The sequence below is a fragment of the Artemia sp. Qi Xiang Cuo genome, chromosome 3, assembly GCF_049724085.1.
Source record: "Artemia sp. Qi Xiang Cuo chromosome 3, ASM4972408v1, whole genome shotgun sequence".
In the NCBI taxonomy this organism is placed as follows: Eukaryota; Metazoa; Arthropoda; class Branchiopoda; order Anostraca; family Artemiidae; genus Artemia; species Artemia sp. Qi Xiang Cuo.
This window is the reverse complement of record NC_142796.1, coordinates 47,414,326-47,430,224: the sequence shown is the minus strand read 5'-3', so window position 1 is coordinate 47,430,224 and position 15,899 is coordinate 47,414,326. Positions and strand designations below refer to the sequence as shown.

General features: G+C 36.1%; 1 protein-coding gene across 1 annotated transcript in view; it reads left to right on the top strand.

The window, feature by feature from the left end:
* The first annotated feature begins 6,616 nt into the window (after window positions 1–6,616).
* Zip102B (Zinc/iron regulated transporter-related protein 102B) overlaps window positions 6,617–15,899 on the top strand; it is a 128,747-nt gene continuing 119,464 nt past the window's right edge. Inside the window, exon 1 of the mRNA XM_089086970.1 lies at window positions 6,617–6,867. Coding sequence (XP_088943096.1) covers window positions 6,772–6,867 — 96 coding nt within the window. The 5' untranslated portion in view covers window positions 6,617–6,771. The remainder of the gene's footprint in view (window positions 6,868–15,899) is intronic.

Here is a 15,899-nt window from a genome sequence, read left to right as displayed (position 1 = left end):
CAAATTTAAAAGTTTCAGGGATTATTGTTGGAGCCAAGGGGACCTAAAGAAACAAAAAATATGCTAAATGTTAGAAATATTAGCAGTTTTTGAACTCCTTGTCAATGTTCTCAAGCATGAAAACTAGTCATTTTTGCTTCAACGCCTAAAATTTTTTCTGCTGTTCGGACAATGATGTTATGTAACAATTTTACCAACAATCATGTTTCTGCCATCTAAACAAAAAACTTTCTGATAAGACTGTTAGAAAATTTCCTTAGCAGATCAAATTATTGTTGCAGTAAATTGATTGAGAATTACAAGCACAGCATTCAAAACAAGATAACGCAAATACAACGACTATATTTAATTTGACTATGTATTTGTCCGTTAGGGGGTAGTGGTGCACGAAGCACTTTTTATGTTCCGTAAGAGCATAAAAAGACGCAGGCTGTGTTGTATTTATCTTGGTCCTAGCTCAAAAATGGGAAACTTTTAAAGGGAACTTGGTAAAGTAGCCAGCTCTTATCATTACTTCACTTGGTTGGACAGGTAAAATACCACTCCCTAGTAATAGAATAACAAAGCATTATTCCTTGATATAACATAGAAAGTGAGGATTGGAATGGAATGAATTTATCTAAAGAAAAACAGGTCGTAAATTTAACATTAGGCGTTTCAGATTGGCTGCTTTTCGTTTTACAATCCCATAGGATTGTAAAAGGAAAACTAAATTTACAATTTTAAAATCCTCGTAGTCGGATAATGTAAAGAAATTTTAATTAGCACATTATTCAAAAAGTTGAAAAAATGGATATTTTGTACCTATTTTTACTTATCTTTGAAGCCTGTCAAAGACAATAGTACTAAAATTTTAAGATAGAATTAGAAAAGAGAAAGGAACTGGCCTTATAATTTCTTAGAAAAATGCTTGTAATTTTATGAACTTAGTTTGGTAACAGCAAAATTGCTGCCGCAATTTTTTCCTAGACTATACAAAACAAAGGACATAGTTTCAAACACAAGATAATGATCTGTAACTGTAAGTAACGAGTGACTCGTGCTAATATTCACCAAAACTCTAGAAAAGGGTGTCTTGATAACAATATACTCGCAAAGAAAATTCTAAATTTGTAAAGTTCATCTTGTTTGTAGCTCCCCACCAAAAGTTACGAGCCTGAGAAAATTTGCCGGAATAAAAAAAAAAATGAAGCACACGATATATAAGACGAGTGATATTGATTACAATTGCATCATCATCTTCATATTATAGGAGCACCCTGTCGTACAGGTCAAAAGATCCTATAAATAGAAAAGTGAATTTTACTATTTTATAAGAGAGGGATGACTTAAATGTATGTTTCTTTGTTTGTCCCAGTAGCGATAGTATCGAACCAATGACCCTGGATCATCTGGATAGGGTATAAATTGAAGAGAAACTGAAATTTGTATTGCTCATTTTACTATCAAAAGATATTTTGACACGGCAGAGCAGCGTTGTCTGCCATTTTATGGCGCAAAACAACAATTTTGGCCCAAAAAGGGCCAAGAAGCCCTCGACTGAAAATTCTGTGTGAGCCAATCGATATAAGACTATCTAAAAACGGTGTATTGAAAATTCCAGTTTCAGAGATGCCAATGCCAAACAATGATACTTTTGTTCTCAAAGATCCAGGTAATCAAAGCAAAATAGATGGTTAATATAGACAATTATCTTAAAGCTTCAATTAACTAAGTTCATTCCTTTGAGGGTTGATGAAAATTACATACAGTTTTGTATGCACATCATACAAAAAAGTATCGGTTTGCTTTTATGTAGGTGGGGGGAGGTGTAATTGAAACCACAAATAGTGCATGATGCGGGATGACATTTCTACGCTTATTGCAGAAATATTTTCTTAAAAAAAATTGTACTCATATGCCTACCTTTGCAAATGGAAGACATTGGGAAAGGAAGAGATCATGAGTACCGCAGGAAAATTCTCCAGGGAGGCGATTGTAATTAGGTGCTTTGTTTTTACTAAGATTTTAATACTTCTCATTTGTATATTTATTTTATTTTTTCTGCTGTTTTGTCTTCCTGCTATTTTCGTCTTCTTGTTTTCTGCGGAAGCGTTGCCCCTTGGCGTCTATGGGGGATTTTCATAAAGAAAATGATCAAAAAAACTCACCTTGATAACCGTGGAAGTAATGACCCTCTAATTCATATTTCTTGTTTCAAACAAGCCCCCCCTCCTCTTGAAAAGTATTTGAAAAGGTTCCATTTTTCATGTATGATTATTAATTTTGTTTGGATATCAAAGCTGAATGTAAAAACAGGGGGTTTCAGATGGGAGTGGTAGCCATCGTCAGATTTAAGAGACCCTCAGACACAATAGTTTGTAGTCATTGTAGTGACAAACTAGAAGTAAAGAGGAACTCTTGTAAATAGAAACCAAGACTAAAAAAAAGTTTGTTCATTATACCAGCAGCAACAAAAATCAATGATTTATGCTAATTCTAAATATTTAACTTTTATTAACTCTGAACTTCCTCCTCATATGCTATTAGCGAATAAATGTTTATATAACCTTAGAGACAGTGGTTAAGCTTTCTCAAAAGATATAATCGTAGTCCACATTATAGAATGAAATTCAACTCTTAGAAAAAAATTAAAATCGCAATCAATTAATTATGAAACTCTTTATTTTTCTAAGGTAGACTAGACATGCATGGTAATTTATTTCAAATTTTCAAAAATAGGTACTTTGTTTGAATGAAAGGATTGTTAAGATTATTTTTGTATCTAACCTGAAATTTCCCTGCATTAGAAAATATTTATTTATGGGGATTAATACAGGATTAAAGGTAAGTATTGGTGCTGAGTGACTCAACTAGTGTTGTTAAGTCGAAGTTTATTTAGAAAGATTATACGTGATCTCGAAAAGCAAATGCATCAAGTGAAATCAATTTCAAGAAATATTATTCAGCAAAAGTTCAGCTGTTATTTAAAGAGTGAGGTTCTAGGGGGCGATTACTCTTCTCATATTTAATGTAACCTTTGGTATGGTTAAAAAAAAATATTTAAAAAGAAACTAGCTTTTTCACATTTACGTAAAGGGTGATATTAAAACAGAACAAACAGAAGTTTTCCGCTTATGAGTGCGATAACCATTTCCTTAGAACAACAACCTTCGGATAAAATTTTTCGGTGCTACACTAAACCTATTTATTACAACAAAGGTAGTTAATGGACAATTAAAAGTTTTTATATTCCGTTACAGTAGTATCTGTGTTTGAGTTGTCGTTCATGAGGTGTCGGGGAACAAACATCAAACTTATTGTAAAGATTGCAGTTGGATGAAAGGATAGCATACCTCATATAAATAGTAAATTCTGTTCTCTTTCAGTATTAATGAGGGTCGGCACTTTCATTCGGTAAAATGTTTTTGTATTGCATACATTATGACCAATGATGACTTCATCATTATGACAACAAAATTCCTTGTTCATTACATTTAAATTTTTATATTTTTTGGAATTCAAGTTTACCGTTAGGTTTAACGGCACTCCAGTTGATAATTTAATTTCTTTATATAGCTCTACGCTGTATCTAGACAGTGGTGTCATTTCATTCTGAGCTAAGGGGGGGGGCTAAGCAACCTCTGTGGGCCACCTAAATTGGCCGGCTCACAGTTGTTGAAGAGCAATATTTCTTTACAGTCGGTAGCACAGGTCTCTCCCAAAATTGAATAATAATAATAGTAAAAAGCAATTTAAAAGTGTTTAATAAATACAGAAAGAACTTAAGTTGTAAAGTAATTTGCAGTTTTATTTGCAACACTGGGAACCGACAAGGTCTCATTTTTTCGAAGATATCAACCAGAGCATTGAAATCCAAATATTCCACAAGAGCCTTTTCACTAAATATCAACATCAGATCAGTGAGCCTTTTGTCATCCAGTGTTGATCTTAAATAGGTTTTAATCAGGCTTGTAGACAAGAATCTCTTATTACTAGCTGTTGTGATGGACAGAGCAATGAAGATTTGCATAATTTTCAAAATTTTAGAATACGCTATTGACATTGCCTTCAGAAAATCCCGAAGATCAAATATTTTTTTGGGTTTATTGGCTAATGAGTCTATATATAAAACAGACTGTGGTAATGAACTTTAAGTAAGAAGTGACCCAGATCAATAGTAACCAAAATTTTAAAAAACAGAATCGTGATACAAATTAATATAAGAAAATTGGCTTATTATGATGATTCTAAATATATAAGTTTCATTAAGTTTAGTATTACCCATTAATGGCTACGAGCCTAAGAAGGTTTGTCTTATTTTTAAAAAAGAGAGAAACACCCCTTAAAAGTGACAGGATCTTAATGAGAATCACACCATCAAATTCAGCGTATCAGAAAACCCTATTCTAGAAGTTTCAAGCTCCTATCTACAACAATGTGGAATTTTGTAATTATTGCCAGAAGAAAGATCACGGATGCGTATTTATTTGTTGTTTTTTTGTCCAAAGGTGATCGTATCGACCCAGCGGGCCTAACCAGTCGATAGAGGGCTCATTCTATTGGGAATGAAAGGTTCTAGTGCCCTTTTTATGTGACCAAATAATTGGAGATTCAGAATTTCCTGATTTGGCTGTTTTTTTTTCAGAATTAGCATTATTAAATAACTGCTAATGAAAATTGTGTACTACTACTACTAATAGCTCACTACAGCACTAGACCGCCTGAAGCCAACACAGCTATGCACGCTCTTCTCCCATCCCAATATATTTAAAGCCTTCATCTATACACCCTCCCAAGAAGTTTTCTTAAATATTCCCTTATGACATCTTGTCGCCCCATTCAGGGAGGATTTGCTTTTCGTTTGGCCCTAGACAGTAGGCGAACAAGGACAATCTTTGGCAATCCATCATCCACAGATCATGTCCTAGCCATCTCATCCTTTCCGTAATTTTAACCCAAGAAAGCAAGACTGAGCCACACTTTCCAAGCAGCCTACTGTTTGAAATAAGGTCAGTCAGTCGGTACCCAAGACAATCCGTAGGCAATTTCCATGGAAAAAATTTGCAACTCCTCTTCCGTTTTTCAAAGAGCCCATGCTTCAGAACTATACTTGAACACCACTGTCATCACTGTAGCTTCTAATAATTTTAATATTAGTTCACAAACTTATATTCCTATGCTTCAAAACTTTTTCAACTGTGAAAAAAACCTTGGGCCTTGGCTATTCTACTTTTAACATCTTCACTGCACCCACCATTTTTAATAACAATACTACGTAGGTATATGAAGCTGTTCACTTTATTTAACGTTTCGCTACCCAACGTCATCACTTCACTTTTACTTATTCCTACCCTTAGCGATTTAGCCCTCTTGACATTAATTTTCAAACCTATTTTTACGCGCTGAACTCACAAAAAATCTAAAAGTTCATTCATTTTGCCAACATTTTTATCTAGGATGCTTAAATCATCAGCATAATCTAAGTCCAGAAGAGGTTTACTTCCCCATCTAATTTCTTGTTCTCTCATTGCCTTTGCTCTGCTCTTTATGTAAAAGTCAATCACAGTGATCCTGATTTAGTACAAAAATAGCTACTAACCTCAGTATCTATTTTAGCCGCAGCAATGTTATTCTCATACATAGCACTAATCACTTTAATGTCTTTATCTGGTATACCATAAAAAAAATAGGGCCTTCGATAAGGTTTTCCTACCAGATGAATCAAACGCAGGATCATAATCTATAAAACTGAGGACTAAAGGCATTTGATAACCTAGGAACTCCTCAGTTATTAAACTAAAAGTAAAATTTGGTCAATGCATCCTCAACCTTTCCTAAAGCCACTCTCTTTTTCTATTAAAACTTTATAAACAGCATCTCTAAGTCTAAGAAATATCATCATACTAGTTATTTTACTTCCTAAAGAAAAAGGTCAATGCCTCTAAAATTACCATATTTACTTTTGTCACCTTTCTTATGAAGAGGTTTAATTATGTTTTTTTTTAAATCGCTAGGTGCTGCCCCTAGCTTCAAAATCATCTTCATAATCGTCAATAGCTAATCATTAACCTCGCAACCACCATGTGAAAAACAATTTAAGACACTTTCAGCGCTTGGAACCATAATATTTTTCTATCCATTTAGTGCTGTCAGTAATTATTCCTCACAAAATAAATCTTGTTTCACATCCAAAGTGTCACAAACTCTTTCATTCTTTTTTATATTTTTCCCTGTAACTTCATCATGGTTTAGCACGTTCTCAAAATATTCTGCCCATTACTTTTTAATTCTTTCCTTCTCAATAATTTTGACCACCGATCCTATCTTTAACTGAGACAAGTCCAGATTGACTATGCTCCTGAATTTATTAACACACCAGTGCAGCATTATGCAATTATTGCCTTTGGCTACATCTTCTAGATATTTCGAAATTTTATCCATGGTCTGCACTCTACACCTCCTTTAATTCACATTCTAGTGTTTTCTCCACTTTCTTTGCATTCCTCTTATTTTCAAATGTTCTATCACTGAAATAATTTTCAAATAATGAAAATTAGACACGCAAAAAAACACAAACCAACAAAGCCATTCAACTTTTGAATATATCCTAGGGCTAAATTCAGACAGTAGGCGTAAGGGTTGGGATATAGTTAAACTTGAAGTGACTCTGAGAACATAACAAATAGAAATTTTATGAATGTAATGAAGCCTAAATTGTGTTAACAAAGCGTTTTCAAGATCTTACAAAACAGATGTCGTTTCAATGGCGAACTATTTTGTAGTTAAAAAATGAGTGACTCAGCTGGAATCGTAGTGTTGTCGTTTTTGATGTTTATTGGAAGCTTGGCTGCTGGCTTAGTTCCGCTTGTATGCAGTTTTTCAGAGGTAACAAAAAATTTAAAATCTGCCCTTGATTTTTCTGCTTTTTAAGAAAGCCATGATAAACAGCTAAGTTTGTTTGTTGTAGCCAGGGTCTTTTGTAGCTACCACTGAAATAACACAACACAAGTAATTTAGAGTAGCTCATAAATAAACTATATTGATAGTATTTAGCCCCCCCCCCACGACACACAAATATGCTCTCCTCAAAGCAGTGCAGCCAAATTAGCTAGTTTGACAGCTATTCAAAAGGAGAAATTGTAATAGGCTAGGGTAGATATAGGCCTACAAAATTTGATAATTGACATAGAGACAATGTGAACAAACCACTTTATTGCTTTTTCTATGCTCTTTTCAATTATAATAGGCCTAATCAGTACACTTGTAGTAGATGGTAGACCCTACCATATACAGTCCTAAGAATGTATTTCTCCATTGGCCTAGTCATATGTTATAAGCCCCTAAATTAAACCAAATGTCTTGGTATAAATTTAGAATTTTGGCCCCTCATAAGGAGACATGTTAAGAAAACAATTCTTACTTTATAATAAGTATAATGATCATAGTTAACATATTATCCAAGGGGAGAATCTTTATCCGCAAGTCTTTCCTCTAAAAATCCTTCTTTTTCCAACTTGAAAGAAAAAGTTTACAATAAACCTCCATGCTAAAATGAAATTTGAAATAGCTGCTATAATAAATTGTTTTTACAGATTGCATTCATTCTGGCCAAGTTCAAGGGATGAGTTCCTGGCTGATGTTGATTTTGAGTTTAAGTTAGTTTAGGGTAGGTTGTATTAATATTTTGCATTTTTGACACTGCTCATTAAAAAAACAGAATTAACAATGGCCTGGATAGCCTAGTTCTATCTGTAAAACAACTTATTTGACAATTTATAGCAGCAATTTCAAAAGATAATGCATTTTGTCAACATGGTGGTTTATTGTAATTTTTTTCTTTTAAGCTGGAAAAAGAAGGATTTTTAGAGGAAAGACTTGATAATAAAGATTCTCCCCTTGGATATATGTTAACTAGGATCATTATACATATTTTAAAGTAAGAATTGTTTTCTTCTAAACTTATGGCCACAATTCTAAACTTATACCAATATCTTTTCTCTATAGAATTTATCATTATGTTTGAATAAGTACATTATTTACCAAAATATTATTTAAAATGATTGTAAATTTTAGAGAACAAACAAAAAAAAACATTATTATTTTAGAAAATTTTATTATTTAGTGCTTTTTTTAGTTTTACATGTTCTTTGGACTATATATAGGACCATCAGGCAAGGGGAGGTTGAATTTACACTTGAATTGATTGTTAGCCTAGCCTGTATTTAGAAAGAGTACAAAAAGAGGAGTTGAATAGTATGTTCAGCTTATCCAATATATCATATATAGATTCTCATATGTATTTACCAAAAGTAGTACCAGTAGATTCCTTCTTTTATGCTCTTTCCATCTATTCTATTCAGTTTTCTGACAATACCCCCCCCCCCCTCTGTTGATGGTCTAGTATATGATCTTAATAATATATTTCTCAGCATTAGTTTAGTAATTTACTCTCCATAAGAAAACATGGTAAATTTCTGGGTGGCCCTATAATTTAGCTAGGATGAAAGTGAAAACATCATTTGATGCCTTTTTTATGCTCTTTCATAATTCAATAATTGCTTCTGCAGCTAGTTGCATCTTGAACCCTTAAAGGGGCCTCAAATGTATTTCATTTTGTAACAACACTAAGAAGTTATAACCTAACCTACAAAATACTTGATTTTCAATTCAAACCATTTTCCTACTGTTTCAAGTTTTTCAAATGCCATTGACAAAAATAGTGCTGAATTTTGTAATTTAAAACTTTGCCATTGACAGTTCAGGGTATATTCCAAATCAGGGTATATACTTACACATTAGAGGGGTGCAGGGGGGGGTAAATTTCACAGTGAATTTGCAGTGGGCCATATAATTTGGCTAGGATGAAAGCAAAAACATCATTTGATGCTTTTCTATGCTCTTTCATAATTCATATAAAATACCTTTGGGGCTCCTTTAAGGCCTTAAGATGCAATTAGCCCCAGAAGCAATTATTGAATTATGAAATAGCATAAAAAAGGCATCAAATGAGGTTTTCACTTTCATCCTAGCTAAATTATAGGGCCACCTAGAAATGTACTGAAAACACTATAAAATTCCAAAAACAGCCTTAAAACTTTCTGAAATAGTTACCTTTTATCATTCCTAAATTTAGAATGCTTTACTTTACCAACCACCACCCTCTAATGGACAAATATATATTACAAATTGTATATACTCTTTGTATTTTCATTACTATTACAACTAATAACTTGTGCAGCACTAAGTCTCCTGAGGCCAACATAGCTAAGCACACTCCTCCATCCTAATTTATTCAAAGTCTCCCTCTTTAAACTCTCCAAAGAGGTTCCTATTTCCATAAAATCTTTCCCTATGACCTCCCCCCACCCTATTCAGGGATGATCTACTTTTTTTTTGTTCTAGATAGTTGGCCAGAAAGGGTGATCTTTGGCAATCTGTCATCCTTCTTCTGCAGAATGTGCCCTGAGAATCAAGCTTCAACTTTCTTACAAATAAACAACTCAAAAGCTAGGAACCAGAGCATGTAAAACCTGTTTCTAATCTATTCTATTCAGTAAAATTTAATGCCTTGGTTTAATTGCTTAAGTTTATTACAAGATCAAAACAATGATCTGCTATTTGACAGCCAGTAGACAGATAGAAACAAATAAATTCAACATGAATTTTTGAAAAATATAAACTAAACAAAGCTAGAAATGTGATACCATTAGAAAAAATGGGCAAGAGCCAAGGGCCCAAATTCATAATTTACTAAAGCATAAGACATAAGCTTCCAATCTTAACAAGCAAAAGTGGGCAACATGAGGTTATATTTGCAAAAACCAGAGGCCCATGCTTAATGCTGGCAAGACCTACTCTGTCAAGCATAGCTTGCTAGGGCTAAAGGCCCAAGCCAGGTAAGGGTGTGATGAAGGACAATATTTGTAAAAGGCCCAAACAAATGGAGGAGAGCTGATGAAAATCTGCCTTTTAGTTATCTGAAGAGCCTACCAAGCCCTCTTTGCAAGAGTGTAAATATTGTGGGGATTCTGGCCTTCATAATGCACAAAATCATAGGCAGCACAATAGCACTGCCTAAGTAAAGAATGATGTTGGCACAATGTATTATTTATTTTTTTGTTTCCATACCCAGGCACTTTGTATCAAAAGAGTTGTCATAGAAACTTTGAAAAAGGCTCATTTGATTGGAAATTGGAGTGGCTAGTGCCCTTTTTAGTTGTCAAAAGTGATTGGAGGGCAACAAGCCCCCCCCCACACACCCCCATCATTCCCCCAAACACATCCAATAAAAATTTTGAGATAATTACTTTGTTCAGCGTAGTTGATTTCCAGATAGAAAATAAGTTTTTGGGGAGGACACTCCCCCACAGCCCTTGTGGCAAAGGTTTTAATATATGTCCTGAGGGCATATAAGAATGATGTTGGCACAATGTATTATTAATTTTTCTTTTCCTTTAGAACAGGGCACTTTGTATCAAATAATTTGTCATAGAAACTTTAAAAAGGGCTCATTCAATTGGAAATTAGAGTGGCTTGTGCCCTTTTTAAAAGTCAAAAGTGATTGGAAGGCAACTAACACCCCTTCCACGCCCACTTTTTCCCGGAACACATCCAATCAAAATTTTGACATAGCCATTTTGTTCAGCGTAGTTGATTTTCATTTAGAAATTGTGTTTTTGAGGAGGACACTCCCCAAAAGCCCTCTAGGCAAGGGTTGTAAGTTATGCGCTGGGGGCATACAAGGTTTTTATAGAAGGCATTGTTGTAGAAACTTCATAAAAGGCTCATTCAATTGGAAATTCAAAGGGCTATTGCCGTTTTTAATAGTCGAAAGAGTGATTGGAGGGCAACTAGCCCCCCCCCCCTCCAGAACCCATCATTCCCCCGAAGACATCCAATCAAAATTTAGAGATAGCCATCTTGTTCTGCATAGTTGATTTCCAGATAGAAAATATTTTTTTGAGTAGGACACTCCCCCACAACCCTCGGGGCAAGGGTTTTAAGTTATAACCTGAGGGCATATAAGAACAATTTTGGCACAATGTATTATTTATTATTTTTTTTTCTTTAGAGCAGGGCACTTCACATTGAAGAAGTTGTCATACAAACTTCGAAAAGGGCTCATTCAATTGGAAATTGGAGTGGCTTGTGTTTAATAGTTAAAAGTGATTGGAAGGCAACTAACACCCCTCCAATGCCCACCATTTCCTGAAACACATCCAATCAAAATTTTGAGATAGGTATTTTGTTCAGCGTAGTTGATTTCCAGATAGAAATTATGTTTTTGAGGAGGACACTCCTCCACAGCCTTCAGGGCAAGGGTTGTAAGTTATGCCCTGGGGGCATATAAGGTTCTTATAGAAGGCGTTGTCGTAGAAACTTCAAAATAGGCTCATTCGATTGGAAATTCAAAGGGCTAGTGCCCTTTTTAATAGTTGAAAGTGATTGGAGGGCAAGTAGCCTCCCCCATGCCCATCATTCCCCCAAACACATCCAATCAAAATTTTAAGATAGCCATTTTGTTCAGCATAGTTGATTTCCAGATAGAAAATTTGTTTTTGAGGACACTCCCCCACAACCCTCGAGGCAAGGGTTTTAACTTATGCCCTGAGGGCATATAAGAACGATTTTGGCACAATGTATTATTTATTATTTTTTTCCTTTAGAGCAGGGCGCTACGTATCGAAGAAGTTGTTGTAGAAACTTCGAAAAGGAACCAGTCAATTGAAAATTGGAGTAGCTTGCGCCCTTTTTAATAGTTGAAAGTGATTGGAAGGCAACTAACACCCCCCTAATGCCCACCATTTCCTGAAATACATCCAATCAAAATTTTGAGATAGTTCATTTTGTTCAGCATAGTTCATTTCCGGACAGAAATTATGTTTTTGAGGAGGACACTCCCCCACAGCCTTCAGGGCAAGGGTAGTAAGTTATGCACTGGGGGCATATAAGGTTTTTTTATATGTTGTAGAAACTTCAAAAAAGGCTCGTTCGATTGGAAATTCAAAGGGCTAGTGCCCATTTTAATAGTCGAGAGTGATTGGAGGGCAACTATTCCCCCCCCCACGCCCATCATTCCCCCAAACACATCCAATCAAAATTTTGGGACAGTCACTGTTCAGCGTAGTTGATTTCCAGATAGAAAATATGTTTTTGAGGAGAAAACTCCCCCAAAACCCTCGGGGCAAGGGTTTAAGTTATGCCCTGAGGGCAAATAAGAACAATGTTGGCACAATGTATTATTTATTATTTTTTTTTCCTTTAGAGCAGGGCACTTTTTACTGAAGAAGTTGTCGTAGAAACTTCGAAAAGGGCTCATTCAATTGGTAATTGGAGTGGCTTGTGCCCTTTTTAATAGTCGAAAGTGATTGGAAGGCAACTAAAACCCCTTCCACACCCCCCATTTTCTTTAACACATCCAATCAAAATTTTGAGATAGCCATTTTGTTCAACGTAGTTGATTTCCAACTAGAAAATATGTTTTTGAGGAGGACACTCCCCCACAACCCTCAGGGCAACGGTTTTAAGTTATGCCCTATGGGCATATAGGAACGATTTTCGCACAATGTATTATTTATTTTTTTTCCTTATGAGCATGGCGCTTTGTATCGAAGAAGTTGTCGTAGAAACTTCGAAAAGGGCTCATTCAATTGGAAATTGGAGTGGCTTGTGCCCTTTTTAATAGTCAGAAGTGATTGGAAGGCAACTAACACCCCTCAAATGCCCACCATTTCCTGAAACACATCCAATCAAAATTTTAAGATAACCATTTTGTTCAGCATAGTTGATTTCCAGATAGAAATTATATTTTTGAGGAAGGCACCCCCCACAGCCTTCAGGGCAAGGGTGGTAACTTACGCCCTGGGGGCACATAAGGATTTTATAGAAGGCATTGTTGTAGAAACTTCAAAAAAGGCTCATTCAATTGAAAATTCAAAGAACTAGTGGCCTTGTTAATAGTCAGAAGTGATTGGAGGGCAACTAGCCCCCCCCCCACGCCCATCATTTCCCCAAACACATCCAATCAAAATTTTTTAGATAGCCATTCTGTTCAGCATAGTTGATTTCCAGAGAGAAATTATTTTTTTTAGGAGGACACTCCCCCACAGCCTTCAGGGCAAGGGGCAAGTTCAGGGCAAGTTGTTGTAGAAACTTCAAAAAGGGCTCAACACCCCTCCAATGCCCACCATTTCCTGAAACACATCCAATCAAAATTTTGAGATAGCCATTTTGTTCAGCATAGTTGATTTCCGGATAGAAATTATGTATTTGAGGAGGACACTCCCCCACAGCCTTCAGGGCAAGGGTTGTAAGTTATATCCTGGAGGCATATAAGGTTTTATTGAAGGCGTTGTTGTAGAATCTTCAAAAAAGGCTCATTCGATTGGAAATTCAAAGAGCTAGTGCCCATTCTAATAGTCGAAAGTGATTGGAGGGCAAATATTCCCCCCCCCCCGCCGCCCCACGCCCATCATTCTCCAAACCCGATCCAATCAACATTTTGAGACAGCCATTTTGTTCAGCGTAATTGATTTCCAGATAGAAAATAAGTTTTTGAGGAGGACACTCCCCCACAACCTTCATGGCAAAGGTTTTAAGTTATGCCCCGATGACATATAAGAACGATGTTGGCACAATGTATTATTTATTATTTTTTTCCTTTAGAGCAGGGCACTTTGTATCAAAGAAGTTGTTGTAGAAACTTTGAAAAAAGCTCATTCAATTGGAAATTGGAGTTGCTTGTGCCCTTTCTAATAGAAGGCGTTGTTGGGCATATAAGTTTTGAGACATATAAGGTTTTTATAGAAGGCGTTGTCATAAAAACTTCAAAAAAGGCTCATTCATTTGGAAATTCAAAGGGCTAGTGCCCTTTTTAATTGTCGAAAATGATTGGAGGGAAACTAGCCCCCCACACGCCCATCCTTCCCCCAAACACATCCAATCAAAATTTCGAGATAACCATTTTGTTCATTAGGGTTGATTTCCATAAATGAATTTGTTTTTGAGGAAGACACTCCCCCACAGCCTTCAGGGCAAGGGTTGTAAGTTATGCCCTGGGGGCATATAACGTTTTTATTGAAGGCGTTGTTGTAGAAACTTCCAAAAAGGATAATTCAATTGGAAATTCAAAGGGCTAGTGCCCTTTTTAATAGTCGAAAGTGATTGGAGGGCAACTAGCCCCCCCCCACACGCCCATCATTTACCCAGACACATCCAATCAAAATTTTGAGATAACCATTTTGTTCAGCATAGTTGATTTCAAGAAAGAAATTTTGTATTTGAGTAGGACACTCCTACACAGCCTTCAGAGCAAGGGTTGTAAGTTATGCCCTAGGGGCATATAAGGATTTTATAGAAGGCGTTGTTTTAGAAACTTCAAAATAGGCTCATTCGATTGGAAATTCAAAGGGCTAGTGCGCTTTTTAATAGTCGAAAGTGATTGGAGGGCAACTAGCCCACTCCCCACGCCCATCATTCCCCCAAACACATCCAATAAAAATTTTGGGACAGCCATTTTGTTCAGCGTAGTTTATTTCCAGATAGAAAATATGTTTTTGAGGAGGACACTCCCCCGTAACCCTCGGGGCAAGGGTTTTAAGTTATGCCCTGAGGGCATATAAGAACGATTTCGGTACAATGTATTATTTATTATTTTTTTCCTTTAGAGCAGGGCACTTCATATCGAAAAAGTTGTCATAGAAACTTCGAAATGGCTCGTTCAATTTGAAATTGGAGTGGCTTGTGCCCTTTTTAATGGTCAAAAGTGATTGGAAGGCAACTAACACCTATCCAATGCCCACCATTTCCTGAAACACATCCAATCAGGATTTTGAGGTAGCCATTTTGTTCAGTATATTTGATTTCCGGATAGAAATTATATTTTTGAGGAGGACACTCCCCCACAGCCTTCAGGGCAAGGGTTGTAAGTTATGCCCTGGGGGCATATAAGGTTTTTATAGAAGGCATTGTCGTAGAAACTTCAAAAAAGGCTCATTCAATTGGAAATTCAAAGAGCTGGTGTACTTTTTAATAGTCAAAAGTGATTGGAGGGCAACTAGCCCCCTCCCTACGCCAATCATTTCCCTAAACGCATCCAATGAAAATTTTTGAGATAGCCTTTCTGTTCTGCATAGTTGATTTCCAGATATTATGTTTTTGAGGAGTGCACTCCCCCACAGCCCTCAGAGCAAGGGTTGTAAGTTATGCCATGGGGGAATATAAGGTTTTTATCTAAGATGTTGACGTAGAAACTTCAAAAAATGCTCATTTGATCGGAAATTCAAAGGCCTAGTGCTCTTTTTAATAGTCAAAAGTGATTGGAGGGCAACTAGCCCCCCCCCCCTACGCCCATCATTCCCCCAAACACATCCAATCAAAATTTTGAGAAAGATAGCCATTTTGTTCAGCGTAGTTGATTTCCTAATAGAAAATATGTTTTTGAGGAGGACACTCCCCCACAATCCTTGGGCAAGGGTTTTAAGTTATGCCCTGAGGGCATATAAGAACGATTTTTGCACAATGTATTATTTATTATTTATTTCCTTTAGAGCAGGGCACTTTAGTTGTTGTAGAAACTTTGAAAAGGGTTCATTCAATTGGAAATTGGAGTTGCTTGTGCCCTTTCTAATAGAAGACGTTGTCGGGCATATAAGGTTTGAGACATATAAGGTTTTTATAGAAGGCGTTGTCATAGAACAACCTTCAGGGCAAGGGTTTTAAGTTATGCCTTGGGGGCATATATCATTTTTATAGCCGGTGGTGTTGTAGAAACTTCAAAAAAGGATAATTCGATTGGAAATTTATAGGGACAGTACTCTTTTTAATAGTTGAAACTGATTGGAGGGCAACTAGCCCCCCCCCCCACGCCCATGATTTACCCAGACACATCCAATCAAAATTTTGAGATAGCCATTTTG